Source organism: Amphibalanus amphitrite, unplaced genomic scaffold, assembly GCF_019059575.1.
Source record: "Amphibalanus amphitrite isolate SeventyFive unplaced genomic scaffold, NRLGWU_Aamphi_draft 001140F_arrow, whole genome shotgun sequence".
Taxonomy (NCBI): domain Eukaryota; kingdom Metazoa; phylum Arthropoda; class Thecostraca; order Balanomorpha; family Balanidae; genus Amphibalanus; species Amphibalanus amphitrite.
In genome coordinates this window covers 210,608-229,191 of record NW_024882634.1, presented here as the reverse complement: position 1 = coordinate 229,191, position 18,584 = coordinate 210,608, and the positions used below count along the sequence as shown (strand labels likewise).

The window sequence follows — 18,584 nt, the reverse complement described above, 5'->3', positions numbered from 1 at the left end:
CGGCACCGTTCGACCACGGCGCGTCTAATGGTGAAGGTTTCATCGAAGGGTTCAGTAGTTTCGGAGCATGGGCTCGTCTGCTTTTTAGGGGGTGTATGGTTCTGGACCTTTTGGTCCGATTGGTCCAGTCAGAGTGAACCAATCGCCAAAAAACGAAAAACGGCACCTATATAAGTTCCCTGCTATTGAATGATGAAAGAATTATCAAAATCGGTCCAGTAGTTACTGAGCATGGGCTCGTCTGCTAATCTCGTCTGCTTTTTAGACAACTCCCTCTTGGTCGTCTCCTCCGGTCTTCATCCCCCTGCCCCGCGGGCCACGCATCCTGGCCGCGAAACGTTGAGCGTTGGAGTATCAATTCAATTATCAGATAGTTTGCCCACCTTAGGACTGCATTTGCCGGCTGATTTTGCACTTCGGTGTCCGCCAGCACTGGCCACTGGGAGGGAGGACTTTCATTGGTGAAATAGTGGGAAGGGACCGACGAGTCGTATCGTGTAGGGTCCTTCACTATGACCGTATCAAATGCATCGGCGAGACGAGTACGACAGCCAGCAACTCTTCTACGCTTTTCTGAGAAAGACCGCATAAAAAGGATCCCATCCTAGCCTCTTGATCCCATAATGCCTTCTCGCCTCCCTCCGCACCTCCCCTCCCCACGGTATATAGAGAACTCCCTCCCCCTCCCCCGCCCCCAACCCAAGCCGGCCGTATATCAGCTGTATCAGCTCCCCTCCCCCCTCCAGCCTTCAAGGTCACAGTTCCGGTTCAGCGAATCATGAATCATGAATCGTGAATCCAACGTGAATCGGGCAGCTGCTGGGTTGTAGACGAAAACGACGCAAAATGGTTCCAGGTAAATTCATGGTACTGGCTCTCATGCGTATTGAAAGGGAGGCTGGCTGTAGAAATCTGCAATAGCATGAATAAAATGGTGCTATTTCGTCTCGTGGCATGCCTCGTGGTTTGTGTTGTTGCCGGTTGTGTTTGGGGGCGTTGGTGCTTTTGTTTTGGGTTATCCGATTTTGTTCTTCTGAATCGAAGGAATTCACCAAACAAATTATTAAAGGATCTTCTCAAGGTATAGTGTAATTATCAGTGTTCGTCTACATCGCTGTAGTTGTGACTTGTAAAGGACAGCATAGGCGGCGGAACGGGGGGGGGGGGGGGCACCGTCTCCCCCTTTGATTTTGGTATGTTAACATTAGCCCTATTGGCGTTACATGGAAAGAATGGGACAAAAGTCGGTAGTGACCCCCCCCCCCTTCATTGAAGTTGTTCCGCCACCACTGCTGGACGGGGACGGGAAAGCATTGGTTGTGATTTGTGGATCTTAGGAGTTATTTTCAGCACTTGGCATTAACATTCAAGACAAATTGTGATTATTGGCAAGTAGTGATGTTCAAAGTACTGCATTTTAGTGCATTATCCACATGTTTTGTTTTTAATATTATACTTAGTTTTTTTTAAATTTGACCTTGACCTTCACAGTTCGCTGTAGATGTATGGGACGGTGAAACAGGGCGCCTGGGGCGATTTGATCAAGGTTCGTGAAACTCGCACGTGACGTTTCGTATGTAGAAGGCCCATGGGGAGGGGGAGAAGTTCCAAATCCAAATGTCACGTGAATATGCCCTCTGGCACCCTGTTTTCACCGGCGTCCGATGTATGTGAGGTTCTGCTAGCTAAATTACTTGGAAAACTGGCAAATGCACACTGCTTTTCATAGATGATAAATGTGTTCAAAATTTTACGTAGGTACATGATGTGTGTCTAAATACACATTTGACTTGTTATTGTTATCATTTATCCTTTATGTACATGACTTGGACTCTGATTCCCCTCACTCCCAAGTAGTCTTTACTTATTTTTACAATCCCACAGGCCTCAGGGATCAGGAGACAGGATACTCAACTTGTCAGGAACCACAACAGATCTAATCAATCAGTCGTACAGTGTTAAGCACTGTGCTAATTTATCAGTATTTAAATCGTACTTTGAAAATATTTTTCATGTCTCAAATTATTCATATATGTACTGTGCACAAGCCACTGAACCAGTTTTCTCAGTCATTATCTTAGGAAATCTTGTGCTGTGTTCAAAAGGGATTTTTACATGAGGATCAAACTTTGAAAAAGCAAACTATATCATATGCATATATGATATACCTAGTTTGTTTGGGTAACCAACACTATATATGTATTGTTTTCATTTGCTGATTTTTAAAGCCAAAACTAATAATGGACTGTTGTTAATTACCTACAATTGGTGGAGTTTGACAATTGCAAGCTTAAACAGACATCTGATAGGATTGTCATGTTCAAACATTGAAGGTGTTAAAGTAGTAAAAGACAAGCATAGTTATGTTATGAGATGGATACAACACAGTCAGGTGGACACGTTTTGTCTGAGACTTCTTCAACAGTCATATCACCTCTTTCAGAAATAGAAACAGTACTAAAGTACTGCTTCTTTTTCTGAAAGGGGTATTGAAGAAGTCTCAGATGAATGTGTCCACCAGATATTTGTGTTACCTCCATCTCATATGTATTGTATGTGTTCATAGGATGACCATTGACCATTCCGCAAGCTTCTTAAACTTCACAAATAATGCCAAAATCCATAACCCACTTTTCTTTCATGGAGAGTTAGCAATCCTCAAATGCCTTTCAGTAGCTTGTTCATCATGCCTTAACCCTCGCCAGCACAAGGGGTGCATCAACCCCCTAAGATTTTTTTTTTCGCGAATAACCCGCGTAAAAAAGCGACCGATCGCGACGAAACTTTCAGTACCCTGGGCCCTGGCATTGATCAATTTACACCTAACCTGAAAAATTCATGACCCTGACCCAAATGACCTTTGACCTGTGACCTACTTTCCGAGACCATGTTTGGGCGGAATCGCGATTCGGCGCATGTCGGCTCGCATTAGCCGCGCCTTTGCAAGCTTTCCGTGGTTTCAAACGTTCAAACATGTGATTTGATGTTTCTCCCATGCATTAGGGTGGATGTCAAGTACACCTGAAGGTCAGGTCATTGACCTTTGGTGACCTCGTTTCACTATTTCGAGTTTTACATGTTTCCAGGCTAGTTTTTTGAGCAGAATTCGAATTTAGCAACCATTTGAACAATAACGAAGTAGTTTTGGTGCCTTTGTAACTTGTTACGACGCTGTCAGAGGCGGTTGACACTACGAATACCCGTCACGACCCCTACTGGTTCACCTGACCTGACCGGACCCGACATGGTCTAAATGCTTCAAGACATCATCTGTGATAAAAACTAACGATATTCGTGATCAGCACTCCGAAAAACCTCTTAGCAGCCACACTATACGACTTTCTAACGGATCCCGATTTTCCCCACTTTTGGGTCATTGACCTGACCTGGAAGGTCAACCGATGACCTAGGACCTTGAAATTGGGTATCATCGGCTTTTTGTCGTGACAGGCAACACGCTCGTTTTTTTCCACGAAGCTCTAGCTCGATTAGGGGCCAAATGCGAGGGGGATCGTACCCCCCCCCGTGCCGCCGAAGGACGCAAAATGGGCTGTGCCGGCGAGGGTTAATCAGAGGTCTAATTCACCATGGGAGATTATGGAATATGATTGTGTTGACTGCCGATTACCAGCCCCGCAGATTTCGTCTTTGATATGCCTACAGTCCTACACTTGTCAATGGTATTTAGTCTAAATTCCGAGACAAGTCATACAAATTTCAATGTGGCGTTTTTCTCATAAAGATCGCTGGATTAATCGCTACAAGAGTCAAAGTCAGACGCTGACAGCTGACTGCTCAGGATGTTTTCTTAAATAAATCTGTCCCACTTCCAAACCAAGCAGTAAAACCAGGCTGAATCTTTTGCTCAATGATGCTTGCCCCCCCCCCCCCAATGCAAATTATCCTTACCTTTGAGGTATGTGAAAGTGAATGTGTAGTCGAATGCTGTTGTTCGCTAGCGGAACCGCACTGCCCGACTGGAACCGGCCGCCGCGTGCTCCAGGGTATATAACTACTATATATAGTACGTAGAAGCGTGCTCGGTCTTCGGTGAGTCACGTGACCGAGCTGACCTCGTTCTGACCCACTGCTTACTCGGGAATATGATTCTGACACTAGATGCGGCCATACAGAAAAGAGTGTTTCACTGTCATTTCGGATGGGAGCGCGTCTGCAATGCTGTATGATTAAGTCTTCGTAGTCTGTACCGTCCTCATAAAACCCTTCCCGCGCCTCTGCAGACACTCATTGGCTCGCTTCCCGCAGTGAGGCCATAGAGTCCACCGCGTAACAGTTTATTATCTTTACCGCATAAGCCCACTGACGCCTCTGACGGAAGTCGTCTCGCTCTCGTCAGTGGAAACTTTCCTACAATATCGGGAAATAAATCCGCTCATCCCACACCTTGAACGCCCCCCTGTATCGACACCCTCCATTCTAGCATCTGTCCCCAGCGTGCTGACCTCGCACCTACCTGGGAGTGGCGATCTACCGCGCTTGGCCGTCATCCGGCCAGCCCGGTCCCCTGGCGGGTGGTGCCGATCTAAATCGGGCGGCGCACTTGCCGACGGCGTGCCGGTCGGCCACGTGACGGGGGCGGGGCCGGCGCGACGTCAGGAGCCAATCTGGCAGACGGTCGCCGCTCGACGCCGGCTCGGTCGCCCGCTCGCTGGGGTTTTTGGCTCTTGGAGTGCCGGTTTCTTGGTGGTGTAGTGAGGAGTGCAGGTCGTCGCTCGGTGCGGTGCACGGCGGCTAACGGGGCAAAGAACTCAGGCACAAACGGTGACCATGATCATCCACGTGTTTCGTGTCACGAAAGGTGAGCGCCGCGCACCGCTGAGCCGGTACACTGGTGGTCAGTCGGACGGGGAGGGCGACGAAGGTCAGCTCCGGAAATCCCCAAAACGCTTTTCCAGTTCTGTCTGAAAGGATGGGATTAATTACATTCCGTTGAACTCCTTTGGCGACGACCGTGTACGGTCAGATGGCACGTGGCATGAATGCAAAAAGCGCTGCGCTACTAATCAGACATGTGAGCGCACATCTGTTACGAAGTTTGGATTGTTTTTTTGTTGGGTTAGGCCCTTTCGGTCGACAAGACCATTGCAGAGCCGGAAGGATGATAGGAATTAGGGGGAGACATTGGTCTGGGCAGGCACCCTAGTGAGTCGGGGCTGAGCCCGTCCAGAGGACAGGCCACCCAGCCCCAAGGCACTCACTGCACCCGGTTACGGGGTGCGCTCCCTCAGGAGCAGCGGTGCCGCTCCAAGGGAGCAGCCCGCATGAGATAAAGTTGCCTGTCCAGCCCGGAGGGGGGATGCGGCTTGGAGGAGGAGGATTTCAGTATCCTGGGGATAGAAGCACGGATAGGTGGACGAAGTTTGGAGTGTAGATGGAACATATCGCTATCTTGGGTAGGCGTTGGGCGCCCGTACGGCATTCTGTCCTTGGGACGGGCCACCTGTCGGGCTCCCTGGCGATGACAGCTTGGTCCCTGACCGGTGCGGGTCGCTCGCGCCTGTGCTCCCCCAATAGCGCCCCTGTCCGTACCCTCTCGCCCCGTTCGAGGCCCCTGCGGCCCCTGGCTCTCGTGCTGATTTTGGATCCCCGCCGGGCCAGATAGACTTCCGCACATTGATGGGGTCGGGACAGTGATCCGATATGACACCCGTCTCACCAGCTGATGTGCGTGACAGCAGCGGTGACCGGCCGTCGCGGTGCTCGCATTCGCCGGCAGAGACGCCTGGTGGCCCTGCAGAGGAGCCATTGGCACGTGCTCTGGCGGCCGCGTGGTGCGTGGCTCGGTGCCAGACTCGGCCGGCTGGCTGGCCCCCGCCACTGAGCCCCTGCCGGCCCCGGTCGGGTCGGGATGGGTTGGCTGAGGTCCGTTTGGGAACTCATGGTGCCAGGAAAATGGGTGAGGGTGCGCGAGGTCCCCTGGCGTCCGGATTGGACGATGAGGAAGGATGCCTGGATGGGGTATGGGCTGGCACGGACTGGGGCGTGCGGGGTATGTCGGGGAGGGGGTTATTTTTGGAGAGCCGTGTGACAGTGGAGTCCGTGACCCGTCACCACGGTCCCGCCGCTGCCAGTTGCCGAGGAGTGTCCTCCATTGGGGTGGAGGTCCGTCTCTTGTGGAGGTCCCAGTCCGGTCTTTTTTTCATACTTCGCAAGGAAGCGCTGCTTGGATGGTGAAATTTTGTTCGCCGATGCAGCGTCAGCTGTGCGTCATTTCTGCTTCTGACTGCGGCAAATTTAAGCTGATTCTAGGGGTTTTTCATCCCAAATATGCGTTCCAGCTGCCTGCTGCAGCATCAAGCATGACGTTGTTTCACAATAACAACTCGACGCTGCTGCATGATAAGCTGTCAAACAACTTGGGCACCCAGACGTAACGATCAATTCATTTGTTCTAAAGCAGACAATGCTGGCTAAGTAGAACGGCAAATAGTTCTTGTAACGGGATTTCATGATGTGTTTCCACCTCACCTATTTTTTATAAGGATAACAAATAGTTAGAATGAAGAACTTTGATTATATTTAATGATATTCACAATTTTAAGCTCAATAATGCTATACTCTCAACGGTTTCATACCTTACCTTACCTTAGAAGTACACGGAATTTTGAGGCCAAGTAGCAGGCCTATTGGACCGGATCATTACTTTAAACTCGCTCTGTTTCTATTGATCGAAGACTGATGAATATTGGATGTTTTTCCAGTGGGAGTCGAGTCGGGACTTGAAGGCATTGACAGTAGGTGCGGATACAACAGAGGGAGGCAGGCCGTTCCAGCTGTTGATTGCTCTGACTCCCAGAAAGTTCCTCCTCGCTCTTGATCTTGATCTTGGCTTGTGGAGCTTCAAATGATGGCCTCGAGTAATCCTGGAGCTTGCCAATGGAAGGAGACCTGGGCGCACATCGAGGGAGCCCCGGAGTATCTGGAAGACCGTTATCATGTCTCCTCGTAGGCGTCGATACGTAAGTGAGGGCAGGTCCAACTCCCTGAGTCTCTGCGAGTATGGCTTGGGCCGTAGTTCACGGACCAGCTTGGTAGCACGTCTCTGGACTCTCCCTATCTTCTTTTGGTCTCCCTTCGATGGCGGTCCCCATATACTGTTACCATATTCCAGGTGAGGTCTTATCAAGGTCCTGAACAACACAGTAAGCATGTCTTTGCTAAGATTTCCAAACGATCTGCGGATGATTCCGAGGAGCTTGTTTGCTTTGGCCACAACCCTTGCTGTCTGAACATGAAACTTCATTGCACTGTCTATTGTCACGCCTAAGTCCTTTTCTTCGTCAACAGCAGTGAGGTTTGATTCAAACATTTTGTAGCTGACACAGGGGTTCCTGGGACCCATGTGGAGCACCTTGCATTTGTCCAAGTTGAGTGGGAGTCTCCAGCGTTGTGACCACTCAGCTACTTTGTCGATGTCTTCTTGAAGTCGAAGTCTATCACTGGGGGACTGAACAGGACCGAACAGCTTGGAGTCGTCCGCGAAAATCTTGATATGACTTTCAAGATGGTCAGGCATGTCATTGATGTATATGAGAAATAACAAAGGACCCAGTACGGAACCCTGAGGAACACCACTTTTCACCTTAGAGCTGCTTGACAAGGCGCCTTCGACCAGGACCTGCTGGGTGCGATCAGACAGGAATGCTTCGACCCATTTCAACACCCTTCCATCAACACCATAGTACTTCAGCTTAGAAAGAAGAAGACCATGTGGGACCGAATCAAATGCCTTGCTAAAGTCGAGGTAAATGGTGTCGACAGGCTGCCCAGAGTCTATTGCTCGCGTCCAGTCATCCATAGCTTCAAGGAGCTGGGTTGTACAGGACCTTGCAGGACGAAAACCATGCTGGTTTTCGTCCTTTTTTTTCATGTTGAAATCTTCGCTGAAAATTGACACACCCAAACCCGTGCAATACAGGGCATATTTCAAAGCACTTACTGCGTCCCATTTTGGGGCGCAATCCCCTCGCCTTGGGACGTAGCCCCTCCTGGTTTGACCCACTGCGTCCCTGACCTGTGCCCTGTCCGGTTCCCTGACCTGTGCCCCGCTCTCTGTCCTGCCCTGTTCCCTAACCTGTCCCTTGCTCTCTGCCCTGTACCCTTTCCTCTAAAATGTCCTGTGCCATGCCCTGTATCCTGCCGTGCCCTGCTCTCCACCCTCCTCAGTGCCCTACCCTGTTCCATGCCCTGTGCCCTTAGTCGTAGTACGCGCCCTCTGCTCAACTTTGGGACGCAGTGAAAATTTGTTAAAATATGCCCCGGTGCAACATGATTGGTGTACCTATTGCACAACCTTTCACAACCTTTGCACCTATTAACCGGCAAATAAATATTGATCGTCGCCTGAGGCGCCGCCAGCACGCCTCAGTGACGTGTCCTCCAAAGTCCAAGGTGTAGGCAGGCTCGGAACATTTCCTAGCTCAATCCTCATACTTTGCTCAATGCCCAAAGATTATATACCTAGTCAAAACGTTTAAGGTCCGCCCCATGACTCGGGAGTACAAGAGACAACAAAAAAAGATGCAGAAGACGTATCACGTGCACAATGCACATTCTACGTGGGCATGCGGAGGGACAGCTTACCATCTCTCTAACACCATTCATTCCTGGTCGCTATTGGCCCTTGTGCGACTCCGTTCCTGCACCTGCCTCTGTGCCGCTCCACCCCGGTGGGATCCTGGTTCTATCCCTGGGAGATGATCCCGCCGCGTTTCCATTGGGGAATAGCTCTGCTGGGAACGGGCGCGGTACGTTCCCAGGACAGGTGGAGGCCTATTCAGGGTGGCTGCGTGGAGGGGTTGTGAATGAGCGTACTCCAGAGAATGAATCCCATGTTGTTGAGTGACGCTTCTTGCGATTACGTTATCGGAGTCTGCACCGGAGACGGCCAACTGAGGACGATACTGTGGGGCTTATCTGTAACTTGACGGCGGGTTGGTGGGTTGTGACATTGTGTTTCGGTGTGTCTTGTGTCCAAACTCCATGTTTTGTGTACGTTTCTGCTTTTTTATTATGCTAATTTTTCTTATCGCCGTAAAAAAACGCTTATTACGAAGTTTTCACTTCAGCTTCAGCCTTTCCAAGAGGCAATAGGTGATCTTAAAGGGACCCTCCCACCTTCAAAAAAGTTTATGAATTGGCATGAAAGTGATGTCGCTCGGTTCAGAAAGAGCGAAAACGAATATCTACAAAATTTCACCGAAAAATATTCACCGGTTTTCAAGATATTAGACTTTTACTTTTGTTTACTTTTTTGGGATCTCCGCTGTTTCTAGCGACTTTATTTTAGAAGTGCGGCGTTTGCGGCAGATGTTGCGCGCAAATATATACCACCGCGTGCTACAAAACGTTTTAGTCAAACATTTAAAAATCGTTAGATATTTGCGCTGACGTCACACATTCAGAGGGGTATTCCTAAGCATTAGCCCCTCTGAATCAAAATGCTGCAATTCTGAAATTCAATATTTCCGATTGATTTAAGGCATTTCTCGATGTTGTGAGTGCCGAAACCGGTAATTGTGAGCCAGGGACCCCATTTTGGCTATCTCAACTCAAATCTAATGTTAAGGTGGGAGGGTCCCTTTAACGGCCTTTATTTTTGTTTGGCTACGGTATTTGAACTGTTGTGTTCAAAAATGTTGTGTCCTTTAAGTCTACACATGGGTAGACTTAAAGGAACGACCAGCCATGGGCTAGAGGCTAGAGTCAGTGCGTTCCGCCCTCGCCAGCGCGCTATTGAAGAAGTTGCCCCTTGAATGGCCAGTTACGCAATATCTCTGACAAAAAACGACTCAGATTGACACACTGAGAGTTGACATGCCTGAAGGCTAATGCCGTCACGCCCTAGGAGGGTGAAGTTTGAAATGTTTTGGCTCATCAATTTCGGGTCATAATCCCTTTGAACCATGAACCCGAGCATGCATCCTTATCAGCAAATCCCAGATTATTGCCAAGCCGTGCGTTTAGCCACTCCTTTGAAATTCAACGCCGGGGTAATTTTGAGGAATGCGCGTGCCCATTATCGGGGCCCGGGGGTCCCAGAGCGTCTCCGGGGGGGGGGGGCGATGGGGCTAATTTACCACCCAGAAGGCGTGTCAGTCGCAGGGACGGGACACCGAGTTTGCCGCTTATCCGGTGTGAGGGGACACCGGCTCGGGTTCCGGTAATTGCTGAGACCCTTCGCGCTGCCGCCGATAGTCTGATGGAACGGTGATGGATGTGATGTCGGACTGCCCGATCGAACGGAGAAATCCGGACATTTCAGTGCCGTAAGGTGGGGCTATTTGAGACAGTGGGGCTATTTGAGACAGTATTTAAAATTGTTATAAAATAAAAACCGTTTGAAATTTATGCTTAATTTTGGCTCAGGCGATTTACTGCTCGATTCCACACTTTCCTGAGCAAAAATATCACATAAAAATAAAACGCTCTTCATTTTATAGCGATTTTAAATACTGTCTCAAATAGCCCCACTGTCTCAAATAGCCCCACTTTACGGTGACAGTTTAATGATTTACTAACACTCTTTTCAGTTATTCAGATTATGATCAGGATACGCATGTTTTTCAGGAGTGCGGGGGAGTTTTTGACTTTTTGTTGATATTTCTTGTCCACTGCATTTTGTTTTTATTCTTCAGGGTACCTATTATTCATAATCCTTTTTCTAAAAAGCGTAAATTATTTTATATTACCCGCCTTTTTTTGGTGTTTAATATGCTTCTTGTCCCATCTCTCAACCCTTTTATACTTCCTGTTTAGGATGGCCTTGATTCTTTTTAGTTATTCGAGATTGCATTCAGTTCAAGTTTCACTGGTAATATCCGCTGCCCTGTGTCGACCCTACACGCTGTGTACCATGTGTCCACTCCATTCCTGCCTGTGCTCGGTCGGTCCACGCCCGCTCCTCCCCATCCATTCAGTCTCCGTCCCGCTCAATTAGGGGTCTGTCTGTGACCGGTCACCTCGGGTATCCGTCCCGTTCCTAATCCCGGTCCCACCCCATCCCCTCCTCCGCTCGCTGGCGGCACCGATCACGGCGGCGTGGGTCCCCATGTGGCCGGCCGGCGCGGGCGGGCGGGCCGACCGACCGGCCGGCCAGTCGCCGCCGAGCTGTGAGAGAGTGAGCGCCGCGCCGCGCCGCCGCCGCGATGTTGTGCCAGCGCGCCGGTCCGCCGCCGATGGCCGAGCGCCGTCAGGCCGACGAGCCGCCCCGATTTCGACCTGCTGCTGGATGACCTGCTGGATATGAGCGATGTGTATCCGTGCTCGACAGACGTGCTGCGCCTGGACGCGCCCGCGCTGGAGCCGCAGCCGACCTGCCGAGTGCCGCTGGAGCTCGGTGACGAGCCGGAGCCGCAGCGTGACCTGTGCCTCTCCGGACGGAGCGAGGTAGGTGTTCCGCCCACACCCCGGGCTAGTCGAGCGCTGCGCTCTCGCCCCCGCTCGCTCTCTCCCGCTCTCTTTCTCGGTAGTTATCCAGTGTGAATCGCATGCCGGATGACTGCCAGAGCAGGTTTTCTTTGAGCTGTGACTAACCACCACGGCGCGCCGAACTTATTAGTGTTACTGATGCTGGTGACGGTTCTGATCATGGTTTTGGTTATCGTAATTATGCTAGTGTAGCCCGCGCAGGTCACTAACTGTTGCTGGAGTACGGCCTTTGGTCAAGTGCTCGCTGGTCAATCAGAGCGGCCTCCTTTCGTTTGGCTCCGGGTAAGAGCAGCTCATGGCGATGGGAAGTGAGCGGACTGCCCTGGATGGAAAGCGGCGATGGGTTGAACCGATGCCAAACGGTGATGATGCTTTACGGCCGCCCGTGCGCCCGGGGATGGTTGTTCGTGACACCTGCTCTCGTGGCGGGCTTGTTTAATTCGGTGAGGTTCAGCTGTAGCCTGTAGTGACCGGTGTGGAGCGGCCGACGGACCGCGCCACGTGGACTTCAGTACCGTTTGGTGTCAGTTTCCGAGAAGCCAGCCGGACCGATAACCGGTCCGGCTCGGCCCATGGTTCATCGCCGGCTTTCAGAGTTCACCCCGTAACTAGGCTCGCTGGACCGTCCGCCTTTCTATGCCGGTGGAGGTTTTTACAACAGTGCACCGGACGGGTGATGGGACCCCGTCCCTTCTCTGCCGCGACAACACGGTTCGGACGGACGGAGAATGACCTCGGGTGATTCAGACGGCCGTCCGAGCGGCGTGTTTCACCGTCTGGACGGCGTGTGAGCCGGTCGGGCAGGCGTCACACCACTGTGTCAGCGGCGGATTGGCCGCGGCACCGTCCAGGGAATGGGCGCCCCAAGGGTCGGGGACGGCGCTATCACAACACGCCGCGACCACGCGGTGTGGGGACCGGGCGCGCCGCAGGTGCCCACGTGTGCGCCGCTTTCACTGCGGTTATCTCCCCTAGAAGTCATCCTGTGATTCTGTCACCCCGGCAGGTATGCCTGGGCGCGTCTCCCCTGAGTTTGCCGACATTTCCCGACCGGCCGGCCGGCGGCGTCGGCTGTAATCTGTCCCGCCGGCCGGCCGGCCGGCCCGCGCACCACGTGGGTGCACCACCACGCCGCCACGTGGGTCCGGCGTCGGCGCCGGGCCGCCGATCAGCTGACCGTGGGGGGACGGGGCGGGGAAGGACACCTGACGGCGCCGGCAAGGGGGGGGGGGGGGAACCGGCGCCGCCGCACACTGGGCCGGGGGTCCGGAAAAGTGCTAGAAATTATTTGTGATTGAGTCGTTGATCTCAGTGACAAGCAAACATGCTAAAAACGAAGTGGGGCTGCTTAACCCTCGCCGGACCTAACTATTGTCGGACCCCCCCCACCCCCTCGGCCGGCCGAGGGGGGGAGGGTTCGTACGACCCCTTTTTGCCGTTTCGCCCCTAATGGAGCTAGAGCCTCGCGGAAAAAACAAGCGTGTGCGCCGTTTCAAGGCGGAACGATTGATACCCGATTTTAAGGTCCCAGGTCAACCGGTAACCTCTGAGGTAAAGTCAAAAAGCCCAAGGTAGGGTTTGGTTTTTGGCAAATAATTTCGCAAAAACAATGGCCGCAGAGCACCGATTTTGGCACCATCGTGTTCGCCTGGCTCAGGCGCGTCGAATGGTATGCTTTTTGTTCGGGTGAGGTCAACTTAAGGTATTGACCTCGAGTCAAGGTCAGTTCAGAGTACATCAGGCCACGAACTTAATCGAAGGAGGTCGTATCGCATATCATTCGATTCGGGAGGTCTTCCCGAGTCCATTGGTGGCTTTCCCGAGTCGCTGGCTCATTTGATCGTGAGTTATTGACGAGAAACTCCTATGACCGGTGTGACGTCATAAATGACGTCACGGAAGGTCAACAATGCAAAAGTAAAGCATCGGATCTTGCAAGGAGTGCACGAAATCACGATTCCGTGTGCTTGAGATAGTTTGAAATCACTCCATGCGCAAAAACAACAGTTTCCTTATTTCCCCATTCACTTTTAATTGTGAGGTCACGTGACCTCGAAGAGTAGCAGGCATTAGCAAAAATTGCGAGTAGGCATGACAGAGAGATGATTGGTGGTTTGTATGGCATGGTCATTTTTAGCGGCTCTAAATAACATTTCTCAAAAAGTCTAACTAAAGAGCAAGTTGTTGTTGATTACCTATCACTGACTTGTGTTTAGGGGTTAATAATGACTGAATTTTTGAGTTTGACCCAGAAATGTTGACAGCATTGTGTGCGTTGATCAATTCGGAGCTCAGGGACATATATTTTATTTAGATTATAAGCGTTTGTTTTTCATAACTTCCAGCGTTTTAAAGAGCGCCGGGCCTTCAGTAGAGCGGCGAGGTGACACTTGCCCCTACATCATGTGGTTTACTGGCGCATACCTCGAAAAGTAGCAGGGAAAAGCAGCAAAGCACCTATATGGAACGAAAGATGAGTAATCAGAGGCTAGTATAAAATGTTCATTATGGTTCATTTTTAGCCGCTCGAAATAACGTTTTTATAAAAGTCTAATTAAAAAATTGGATATGATTTTAAATTACGTCTTGCAGCTGCTTGCAAACAGCTAGCTTATCTTGCAGAAAAGCGATGCAACATGTCAGAATGATGTTGGCACAGTGAACAACAGTGCCCTGAACTAGTCTGACAGGAAATTTCGTTCAAAACGACGATTGGTCAACTAATAAATTACCACTAAAGTTCATCATTAAAATCGGTAAATGTGGTGGCCTATAGAGAGCCTAAATTGTCTTGTGTTTGGTGACAACTTACGACCTCAATTTTGACCTTAGGGCAAAACTAGCATCGGAATCGTATTCTTCGATCAATTCGGGATTAAATGATACCTATTTTGTTCATATTGTGGACAGTCAGTTTGGGGGAATTTCTAGCGCTTTTTTCAGGCTGCCGGCCTACAGTGCGCCGCTACCAGGGGCCGACCGAGGTGGCAGGTGTGCGGATTAGAAATGTTATTTTCCCCGGAAAGGATTTGTAAGGTTGGGTTGTTTAATTAAAAGGGTCGTTTCGAATTTAAAAGGGTTTCTATTTATGTAAGAGGATGACATTTTGATGAAAAGTAGTTTATTGATGGCTGAAGTAATAACTAGAAAATGCGTCAAAAATCGTATTTTGGGTAGCGAGCTTATGTCTCTTTTTACACAGCGACGCCCGAGCCAGTGATGCAACGCTTGTTTATGAGCATACGATCGACTCGACTACCACTGCGGTGAGGGGTCTAATTTTGCATCTCTACCGCTGCCGTTGGCGGCGGGCCCGTCTGCAAGTGTGGGGGAGACTCGTCGGTGGGGAACGTCGGAAATGTGACGTCATCCGTCGTGACGTCACGCGGTTTGCCACGTCAGTGGGCCAGCTGTCTGGCGCTCGAAGGAAAGTGTAGCCAAATGGCGACCGAACCGAGGATAATTGGGCCGTTTGGCATGGTGGTTGTGGCATGCTGGTGGCACTGAAACGGCCGCTCACCGGAAATTGCATTGAGAAATGTGTGTTTGAGACAGGCTACCAGTGTCGAGTTCACCTTTCCGCTCTCGCCATATGGGATGCCAAGTGAACGGTGAAGACTTATTTGGTATTTTGCTATCTGTACCCTGGCCTCCGTTGATAAACTTGTCTGGCGAGCCATTGATAAGTTTGGTTCAGTGGGTACGAAGGGTTCAAAGGTCATATGGTGTTTAGGCAGGCGGAAGTTCACAAGTTTTTCGCTTCAAATGCTGTAGTAACTTAGCAATAACTTGCCGGGTGGTTGACGGCGTATATCGTACTGTGCATATAATGGACGTTCACTTCCCGATAGCGTTGGCCGTCAAAAACCTGCGGGCTGCGACCTTCGACATCCCATTTTATCGTTCTTCTTTCGTTTTTTTTTTTATAGAGGGGGTGCCAGGCAAGATTACTTTTGCCAGGTGCCTCTAGTAAAAGGCTTAGTGCCTTTTGATGCATATTGCCCGTCATATTGATAACTCAACTTACAACATTGGGCTTGAAGTAAGATGGGAGTTTGGAGCTGAATTTTTTTTCGGGTAATATTGAAGAATTCCGTTATCCATAAATTATTCTCATGGCAAGGTATGCGGGCACGTGCCGCGGGGTCTAAAAGGTCAGTCAGTCAGTCAGTGATTAACCGGTATCCGGCCAGTTCTTGAACCCATTGGGTGGGTGCGTAAACATGTGAAAAAGATGGTTGAAAAAGTGGCTTCCCGAACTCATATAAACTTAATAATTGGATACGAAATTCGAAATCATCGAAAAAATTCTGTGGAAAGTTCTGAATGCAAAAGGTTCTCCGCTGGTGTCATCAGGGTTTTTTCTTTGAACCCAAGACCTGTGTTGCAGAACAAGGCCAAAACATACGCACTGTATTCTGCTCGCGAGCAGACCTCCAGTATCTACTATAATCACCCATATCACTGCACATGAGTACGAGTAGTCATCCGTTCGGTTTTCTAGGCTTCTCACCAGTCCCCTTCTCCTTTTTATGCACATAACCCTGTCCTGACGCACGGTCAACGTCTCGATACCAACTCGTCTGGCTCCTGTATATACCTCTGTCACTAACATTCTGTCGGCAGTGGTGGCGGCGACGACGGCAGGCGGAGCCGCGTTCTGTATCGAGGTTTTGTCGGGTGGGAGGGGTAGGGGCGTGTTACGCCATGTGGTAGGTGTACTGCCGGGCCACGCGGCGCGGCGCGGCGTGGCCGACCTCATGGCCCCCTGTCGGTCCGATAGGTGTCGCTGAGACGCGCTGAGGACACCCGACCGCGCCAGACACGCGCTCCCTCGCCGGCCTTGGCTACCACGTGTGCGGAGCGCCGGCTAAGAATGTGGGCCGATTTGTCGGTGAAATGAATATAGGTAGAGGTCGGAAGTGCGGGCCGTTTGAAGGACATATGGACGCTGGATGAGTTGGTTCGCGATTTTGGCCAGGTCGTTCGGCCATCGTCCTTCGTCTCTGAATGAGACAATAGATATTCCTGGCTGGAGAGAAGGTGGATGATGCTCCGAGACTTGGATCCATTGGATCGTCCCCACGCGGTCCGTTGCCCGCCGCTGCCAAGGTTTCATCCGTTTATGGACCCAATCAGGTCATGCTCAGCACCAGACATGCAAAACGGTCGGGAGAGCTCAGATTTACGTGTGGTGAACCGTTATGCTAATAATGATCAGGCATTTGCGGGGAATGTTTACCGTCCGTGATTAACAGTCATTGTAAAGTTATGTTTTGTTGCATAACATGGCAAACATTGCATGGTGATGAGTGATGAACTGTTCAATCCCGGTTCCACTCCGCATCATTATGGGATGTAAATGTGTGACTGGTACCATTTTAGAGTTTTGGACGTAATTTTATTTACTTCTTGTTACACTTGTCTCAATAATAATTGTCGCTTACCTCGAGCTCAATAGTCCATTGTGGAGTGGTACGAAAGCTGGGTTATTTTTACGTATGTCTTTTTGCAACCGTCGGGTGTCCACGCATGCCGGCTACTTACAGACTAGTGGTTAACGACCGTCATTCTGAGCCTGCTCCAGAAGTGCCAACTCACCGTCTGAGATGGCCTCGCCCTGCCAGCACGACGCTACCCGTGGGCCACGGGAGCCGCTCACATCAGCTCAGTCAGTCCTACCCGCGCCTCCCCAGCTCCCGACCAACCCCGCCCATCGCCCAGTAGCTGGTCAGGCAGCACCGGCCGTTGAACGGGCTGAGAGACCGGTCACCGGCCATGGAGCGGGCCGGAACTGGTCACGGGCCGGCCGGCCTTGCTCGGCGCCTCGGCTCCGGACGTTACCCCCGTCGTGTAGGGAGGTTATGACGCTGCTGCGGGCGGCCTATGGGGCGGCGGGGGTGGTGGTAGAATGGAAAACGGATGCTGCCGAAGTGGGGCGTTTGGAGCGACGACGGCCGCTGAGTGGGCGGTTGACAGGTCCGTGGTGTTGTGCGTCGAACACTGTCAAGCAGGCACCCAGCTCATATCCCATTCAACTGGTTGCACGAAAAGGTTCTAATACTATAATGTAAACTTCTACTGCTTTAGCTCCCGTTCAACTCTGCAAGAAGAGGTTCTAATACCAGAATGCGAACTTGTGAACTTCTGTTGCTTTCTTGGTAATGAATCACACCGTTCTCTGATGTCGCAACTAGATGATTCATCGTTTGTCTAGCTGACCCGTCACACATACGACCTCATGCTAAAAAAGAGCTTCTGTTGCCGGTCAATGATGGCGAGCTCCACTATTTCGTGAGGGTTCTCTGAACGACTTTATTGAAGAAATGCAGTGCGAGTGACCAACACATGCCGGTCATGAGCATTACCCAGCCGCCAGACTGCCGTAGTCTCGGCCTGTTGGACCGTTTGTGGCGAGACGTGTCGCGTGCCGTGCTGCCATAGCACCATGCCATTGCAGTGTTGCAAAGCCAAGGCTCGGTCTCTTTCACAGACTACCCGTTCGCTAAATGCCTTGAAAGACTGACCGTGAGAATCCCATCGGCCGGTCACGGGTGCCCTGGTGGGCAGAGCAGGGGATGGGTTTGTTTCGCTCGACCACGTTCAACCCTGGCTCCCTTGCGGTGGAATGGGATGGGATTATACTGCTGAAGCTGAATTAAGGGCTGTGAACGTGGGTGAGAACGTGGAGCTTGCGGGCTGATCGCAGCTGAGTTTCCTGTGTCGTGAGCATATACGTGAAGTATATACTTCCGCATTTACTATAAATATTAGCGTATGATTGATCGGCTGTACCCGATTTTCGAGTTAAAGTTTTCGAGCTTAGGGAAGAAATACGTTTTTGAGCTTAGGGAAGAAATACGCTCGGATTATGGGAACGAAGTGGAATACGGCTCGTGTTTCACCCTGCCTTGCCTCTCCATTCCTATCCCTTATTACGGAGCGAGCGAAGCGAGCGGAGTCTTACGTATGTAGAATAACGGAAATTTCTGAGTATGAGCGGCCGGCCGGCCGTGGTCATGATTCTGCGACGCTTATATCTCAGCAACCACTTGACCGTAATTTTTGTAGGGTAGCTTCATTCCTTCTACCAAGTATTGGACTATTCCCGATGCATGTGGGTGACCCCTTAT

The 18,584-nt window shown here is 50.9% G+C and overlaps 1 protein-coding gene across 3 annotated transcripts in view; it reads left to right on the top strand.

Moving 5' to 3' along the window:
• Positions 1-732: 732 nt before the first annotated feature.
• LOC122370516 (formin-like protein 20) overlaps positions 733-18,584 on the top strand; it is a 38,246-nt gene continuing 20,394 nt past the window's right edge. The window contains exons 1-2 of one of the 3 annotated variants that reach the window (XM_043346175.1): positions 733-856; positions 11,294-11,409. In XM_043346175.1, the coding sequence (XP_043202110.1) occupies positions 847-856; positions 11,294-11,409 (126 nt within the window). In that variant the 5' untranslated portion in view covers positions 733-846. Of the gene's footprint in view, positions 857-935; positions 1,082-1,315; positions 1,389-11,293; positions 11,410-18,584 lie in introns of those variants that run through there. The other 2 variants (XM_043346174.1, XM_043346176.1) reach the window with 2 other exon arrangements.